Raw genomic sequence first — 7,500 nt, 5'->3', positions numbered from 1 at the left:
ACTATGACTGGGACTGGGACTGGGACTGGGACTGGGACTGGGACTGAGACGGGGACTGAGATTGAGATTGAGACTGAGACTGGGACTGAGACTGAGACTGAGCCAGGGACTATGACTGGGACTGGGACTGGGACTGGGACTATGACTGGGACTGGGACTGGGACTGGGACTGAGACGGGGACTGAGATTGAGATTGAGACTGAGACTGGGACTGAGACTGAGACTGAGCCAGGGACTATGACTGGGACTGGGACTGGGACTGGGACTGAGCCAGGGACTATGACTGGGACTGGGACTGGGACTGAGACGGGGACTGAGATTGAGACTGAGACTGGGACTGAGACTGAGACTGAGCCAGGGACTATGACTGGGACTGGGACTATGACTGGGACTGGGACTGGGACTGGGACTGAGACGGGGACTGAGACGGGGACTGAGATTGAGACTGAGACGGGGACTGAGATTGAGACTGAGACTGAGACTGAGACTGGGACTGGGACTGGGACTGAGACTGGGACTGAGATTGAGACTGGGACTGGGACTGGGACTGGGACTGAGACTGGGACTGAGATTGAGACTGGGACTGAGACTGGGACTGGGACTGGGACTGGGACTGGGACTGGGACTGGGACTGGGACTGAGACTGGGACTGAGATTGAGACTGGGACTGGGACTGAGACGGGGACTGGGACTGGGACTGAGACGGGGACTGGGACTGGGATGTAGATAATATTGCTTGAGCCATGAGCCTTTAAATCCTGGTTCTTGGTGTATTACAGGACACACACTGTTATGCAGAACGCCGCATTGTTGCGCAACGTTTATTTACAAAGGAAAGAGTCTGTGGGTTAAAGTTTAAAATGATGCAGCAGTGAGGATGCAGCTGGGGGTCACCGGGGGTCACCGTGTGTACAGTGAGTCATATTCAGGCCTTTTATTTATAATTCTCTACATGTTACTTCCTTTTTAACCTGCATTACTTCTTCTTAATGGCCACTTGGGGGCAGCACAACAAGCTACAAACACGACATTAGCATATCCCCGTGTTATGAAGTCGATACCCGGTTGACCTCTTGACCTGTAATGTCCCCCCACAGGGTGAAAAACATGCTGCTTAAATCCAACTGCGTCCTGGAGGCCTTCGGCAACGCCAAGACCAACCGCAACGACAACTCCAGCCGCTTCGGCAAGTACATGGACATCAACTTCGACTTCAAGGGAGACCCCATCGGAGGCCACATCAGCAACTACCTGCTGGAGAAGGTAGAGGAGGGGGACGCCCAGGGCGGGGGTGGAGTGGCGTGCACGTGCGGAAACTATTTTACCGACTGGCAGTTATGTATCTTAAAGGGAAACTCCACATTTTTCTTTAAATTAGTCAAGTTTTTAGGGTGTTTTCGGAAAAAAAAACACCCTAAAGAGAAATATAACTATGTTTAATACTTTACCTTCACCGGCCCTTCTCTCTCCATGTTTACTTCTCTTTAGTGTTCTTTCCATAATGTTGTCAGACACTAATAACAATAACAACAATCTGAGCCGGTCGGTGGCAAAAAAAAGCGAGTCCAGCGTCTGTCGTTGTTGTTGTTGTTGTTGTTTTTGTTGCTCTGAGAAGATTCTCATGTTTCACCGTCTTTCTTTTTTTTCTCTCCAACAGTCCAGAGTTATTTTCCAGCAGGAAGGAGAGCGGAGCTTTCATTCATACTACCAGGTAAGTGTCTGAATGGAGGGTGTGTGTGCACAGTGTGTGTGTGTGTGTGTGTGTGTGTGTGTGTGTGTGTGTGTGTGCGCGCGCGCGCTTGCAGTCATTTATTTTAGTTCGAGCACGTGAAAGACGAAACTCGGCTGCAGGAAATAGGAATCCGTCTTCTGAGTCATCAAAGGGCCTTTTGTTCAGCGAGGCCGCGGAATCCACTGGAAGGAAAGATGCAATGACTTCATACCAGCGCTGTGTGTGTGTGTGTGTGTGTGTGTGTGTGTGTGTGTGTGTGTGTGTGTGTGTGTGTGTGGGTGTGTGGGTGTGTGTTACGACTCAACACAACCAAATGCCCCGGTGCTGTCAGTAGAGTGTGTGTCTGTCTTGGTCTCCAGCTGCTCAGAGGAGCTCCGGACTCCCTGCTGCGCTCGCTCCACATCCAGAAGGACCCGACCGCCTACAACTACATCAAAGTGGGAGGCCAGGTCAAGGTGCGCCTTCCAAAAAAAAAACACCGAAACGAACCACACAAATACACACAAATACACACAAATACACACCAATACACACAAATATAAGAGTCTGGAGGAGAGGAAGTGTGTCCACGGCAACGAACGTCCTGATGTCGTGGAACACAACGCCAGCAAACAGCTGAGGCGCTTTAATTAACCAGATTAATTATTATTATTATTAATTAAGAGAAAGAGGTCGTGACCTCGGTACAAAACACTGGCACGAAATGTCGTTTTTCCACATTTAAAAAACAACAACAAATTATTGATTTATTTTCAAGGCAAATTGTTTGAAATCTAACGATATCAGTTTCTCCTCTCTCTCCTTCTCTCTCTCTCCTCCTCTCTCCTTCTCTCTCTCTCCTCCTCTCTCCTTCTCTCTCTCTCCTCCTCTCTCCTTCTCTCTCCTCCTCTCTCCTCTCCCTCCCTCTCTCTCCTTCTCTCTCTCTCCTCCTCTCTCCTCTCTCTCCTTCTCTCTCCTCCTCTCTCCATCTCCTTCTCTCTCCTCTCTCCCCCTCTCTCTCTCTCTCCTTCTCTCTCCTCTCCTTATCTCTCTCCTTATCTCTCCTTCTCTCTCCTCTCCTTATCTCTCTACTTATATCTCCTTCTCTCTCTCCTCTCCTTCTCTCTCCTCTCCTCTCTCTCTCCTTCTCTCTCTCCTCTCCTTATCTCTCCTTCTCTCCATCTCTCCCTCTCTCCTCTGTCCCTCTCTCCCTCTCCATCTCCTCCTCTCTCTCCCTCTCTCCTCTCTCCCTCTCTCTCTCCTTCTCTCTCCTCTCCTTATCTCTCCTTCTCTCCATCTCCTCCTCTCTCTCCCTCTCTCCTCTCTCCTTCTCTCTCTCCTCTCCTTATCTCTCCTTCTCTCCATCTCCTCCTCTCTCTCCCTCTCTCCTCTCTCCTTCTCTCTCTCCTCTCCTTATCTCTCCTTCTCTCCATCTCCTCCTCTCTCTCCCTCTCTCCTCTCTCCTTCTCTCTCTCCTCTCCTTATCTCTCCTTCTCTCCATCTCCTCTCCTCTCTCCCTCTCTCTCTCCTTCTCTCTCCTCTCCTTATCTCTCCTCCTCTCTCTCCCTCTCTCCCTCTCTCTCCTTCTCTCTCCTCTCCTTATCTCTCCTCCTCTCTCTCCCTCTCTCCCTCTCTCTCCTTCTCTCCCTCCAGTCTTCCATCAACGACGGCGCCGACTTCAAAGCCGTGGCCGACGCCATGAAAGTGATCGGCTTCACCGGGGACGAGATTCAGACGGTTTACAAGATCCTGGCCGCCATCCTCCATCTGGTAACGGCCTCCCGGTCTAAAGTCAGGATTTGAACACGTTTTGTTGTTGTTGTTGTTGTTGTTGTTGTTTTTGTTGCTGCTGCAATGCAAGAGACGCTCACGATTACAAAGAAGTCAGTAACAGTTAATTTTGTCTACAAGTGAGGAAGTTTCATGTGGAAGAATTATGTAATTTGTTACTCATCATCGGGGAAATATGATGAGTACTAGCCGGCTATTAGCTTAGCTTAGCATAGGGACGGGAAGATTAGCTGGCTAACTCAATATAAAACTAGCATTAATCTATGTGCAATATATATCTTTATACTACTTTTTCGATATTCCTCTTTTATTTTAGTTCTCATGAAGCAGCGGGTGTTAGCATCACTTTGTTTTCTATTTTTCACATTATTTATTGATCTTATTGTTATTGTGTTATATTTTTGCAACGGCGTCAGTATTGTTTTTTTGTTTTTTTACACTTAATGTTATTTGTTGCCATTTTTTTCATACATGTTTTTCTATTTTTATTCTCGTGTTTTTTTGTGCTATTCTTCTGTTTAAAAAAAAAAAATCACTAAAGTTCCGTCTTCTCTCACTTCGTCGTCATCCCGTAACCAGGGCAACCTGGCGTTCGGCGTGGACGGCGACGTGACGCTGATCCAGAGCACCGAGCTGGTGTCGGTGATCCGGGAGCTGCTGTCGGCCAAAGAGGAGCACGTGGAGAAGGCGCTGCTCTACCGCACGGTGTCCACGGGCCGCGACGTCATCGAGAAGGAGCACACGGCGCAGGAGGCCGGCTACGGGCGCGACGCGCTCGCCAAGGTGGCGGTTGTTGTTGTTGTTGTTGTCGTTGTTGTTGGGTATGAAATGACAATACTCACGCTAACCTCCCCGCCGTCGTCCGCAGGCGATGTACGAGCGCATGTTCTGCTGGATCGTGGGACGAATCAACGACATCATCGAGGTGAAAAACTACGACGCCAGAGTCCACGGGAAGAACACGGTCATCGGCGTGCTCGACATTTATGGTTTCGAGATTTTCCAGAACAACAGGTTAGGATTTCAAACTTTTTATTTGTATTTATTTAACCAACCTGTTGAGGTCAAAGGTCTCCTGGTGAGAGCAGAGACAGAATATTAAAAACATCAAAACATCTGCAGCTTTACATACAAATATTTTTGCTTTTGTGTCTATTTTAGGGTGTATGATATTTAAAAAAAAGTTTAAATACACTTTTTATTGAATTTTTTGAATACAAAATAAATAAAGAAATGCTGCCGGTTAGTGTTATAAAAATAATAAAATAAAATTGGAGGTAGGTTGTGGTGTTTTTGTTGTTTCTCAGAATCTTGTGCGCAAAGTAAAACTGCTACTTTGCGTGATTTATATATATTTTTGTAAACAAATCGACAATAAATCCACATTGTTCCTCACGCGTCTCTCATCTGTTCACTGTCTGTGCAAAAAGCAAACAAAAGACAGCTGATGGAAGGAAAAATCAAGTTGTTAGTTGTGAATCTCAGACGATGACAATCTCATGTCGTAAACGTGTAAACGTTTGTCAACATGTGTGAAGCGCGCAGCTCCTTCCGTGACATTCATTCGTGTTTTTCCGCAGCTTCGAACAGTTCTGCATCAACTACTGCAACGAAAAGCTGCAGCAGCTCTTCATCCAGCTGGTGCTGAAGCAGGAGCAGGAGGAGTATCAGCGAGAGGGAATCCCCTGGAAACATGTGAGGGGGGGGGACGGGGGGGGGGGCGTCTTAAAGGTCGTCTTAAAAGTCGTCTTAAAGGACGCTCGCTGGCCGTCAATCTGTGCAAATAATGAAGAGCTTTGACTTCCTAGATGCACAAAGATTTAAATAAATTATGTTTACTTTTATTTACTTGTCTAGTTTATAGCCTTGTGTCTATTAATTAATATCATGTGCAATATTATTATTTTTTATAACCTTTCCATATTTTATTTAACTAAATTATTTTCATTTTTATGGTTATTCTATTTTGCTGTGGTGCCAGTGTTACTTGTGTCTATTAATTAATATCTTTATATTAATTTATAAAAAAAATATTTAAAAAAATATTCTTTTTTATTATTATTATTATACTTTTTCAATACATTTTTATTTATAACCTTTCCCTATTTTATTTTACTAAATAATTATTTTCATTTTTATGGTTATTCTATTTTGCTGTGGTGCCAGTGTTACTTGTGTCTATTAATTAATATCTTTATATTAATTTATTTAAAAAATATTTAAAAAAATATTCTTTTTTATTATTATTATTATTATACTTTTTTAATAAATTTTTTTTATAACCTTTCCCTATTTTATTTTACTAAATAATTATTTTCATTTTTATGGTTATTCTATTTTGCCGTGGTGCCAGTGTTACTTCTTATTACACTATTGTTTACATATGTTTATATATTTTTTTGGAAATCACATTTTTGGATTCCTAAAGTTACCGTAACGCCATTTTTTTTTTTCCCCGTCTGCCGCCGCCGCCGCCGCCAGATCGATTACTTCAACAACCAGATCATCGTGGACCTGGTGGAGCAGCAGCACAAGGGCATCTTCTCCGTGCTGGACGAAGCCTGCATGAACGTGGGCAAAGTCACGGACGAGGTCTTCCTCCAGGGACTCAACGTGAAGCTGGCCAAGCACGCCCACTACACCAGCCGCAAGGTAGGAGGCCGATGCTGCAGCTGGTCTGGGATCTGTGTGAGTCGCTGAGTCCACAAAATAGATGGAAACTTTAACGCAGATGCAGTAGTTTGGGTTCAATTAATTGTATTTTTGTATAGCCCAAAACCACAAATTAGCCTCAGAGAGGGTTTTACAATCTGTACTCGTACGACCTCCCCTGACCTTTGACCCCTCAGATCTGATGAAGCACGTTCAAGTGTTTTTTCTTGCGCTTCATAGACCGATCCAGTAATCTCCGGTAAGATAAGATAATAACAACGGATCATAAAAATCTTTTGATCTCTCTTTCACGGCCGAGGTGGAAATATATATTTTTTTTACAACTGATTTTATCAAACGCGTTAATGCGAAACAATAAAAAGGAGCAATAAACCTTTTCTTGTAAACGCTTTATCTGACCAGAGGGCAGCAGAGGGCTGATGATCTACGGTCTGATTCGCTCTCACGGTCACACACACACACACACACACACACACACACACCCACACACGTGACAAGATATGCGTGTTTCAGTCACCTCTGCAGATGTTAAACATGTAAACAAAAGTGTGTTTTGAACAGCTGATGTTTTTTTTTGTTTAGTTTTTTAATGACTGCAAGTCTCTGCACGGACACAAGGGGGCGTCAGTTGTCAGAGAGAGCAGGAGTCTGACTCAACACTATGTGCACAAGTGATGTCACTGCCAGCCAATGGGAGTCTAGAGAGAGAGAGAGAGAGAGAGAGAGAGAGAGAGAGAGAGAGAGAGAGAGAGAGAGAGAGAGAGAGAGAGAGAGAGAGAGAGAGAGAGAGAGCATTCCCTTCAATGTGATCTCTCAGGAACACGTTGAAGATGGAATCTCTTCATGTTTCAAATGTCCACAAAGATGAACTGATTTAAAATGTGGAGGTCAAAGGTCACTGTGACCTCGCGTCAGGAGGCAAACAAACGTCCACTTGGACTCAAAAGGCAGCAGGGTGTGTGTGGGGGGGGGGGGGGAAACCTGTGTGGAATTATTGAATCAATATAATTCATCGAATCAATCAAAGACTCTTCGCCCAAATAACAAAACAATAAAAACAGCGAGGAAATATATATATATATATATATATATATATATATATATATATATATATATATATATATATATAGATACATATATATATTATGTATATATACACACATATATATATATATATATATATATATATATATATCTATATATATATAGATATATATATGACTCTGGGGTGAAACGGTGTGAGGTGCACCGGAGGAGCTTCACAAACGAGTCCTCTAAAGAAGACCTCGAGTCGAGATGCATGTTCATGTGTCCTGTTGCTGTCT

The 7,500-nt window shown here is 44.3% G+C and overlaps 1 protein-coding gene across 1 annotated transcript in view; it reads left to right on the top strand.

The window, feature by feature from the left end:
* Nucleotides 1–7,500, top strand: part of myo1d (myosin 1D) — a 42,723-nt gene that overhangs the window by 17,403 nt on the left and 17,820 nt on the right. Inside the window, exons 4-11 of the mRNA XM_034559093.1 lie at nt 1,098–1,263; nt 1,658–1,711; nt 2,092–2,187; nt 3,365–3,481; nt 4,082–4,285; nt 4,371–4,516; nt 5,083–5,197; nt 5,984–6,154. Of these exons, the coding sequence (XP_034414984.1) occupies nt 1,098–1,263; nt 1,658–1,711; nt 2,092–2,187; nt 3,365–3,481; nt 4,082–4,285; nt 4,371–4,516; nt 5,083–5,197; nt 5,984–6,154 (1,069 nt within the window). The remainder of the gene's footprint in view (nt 1–1,097; nt 1,264–1,657; nt 1,712–2,091; nt 2,188–3,364; nt 3,482–4,081; nt 4,286–4,370; nt 4,517–5,082; nt 5,198–5,983; nt 6,155–7,500) is intronic.

The sequence above is a fragment of the Cyclopterus lumpus genome, chromosome 19 (genome assembly GCF_009769545.1).
Source record: "Cyclopterus lumpus isolate fCycLum1 chromosome 19, fCycLum1.pri, whole genome shotgun sequence".
Classification (NCBI taxonomy): Eukaryota; Metazoa; Chordata; class Actinopteri; order Perciformes; family Cyclopteridae; genus Cyclopterus; species Cyclopterus lumpus.
This window is presented reverse-complemented; position numbering and strand designations above follow the sequence as displayed.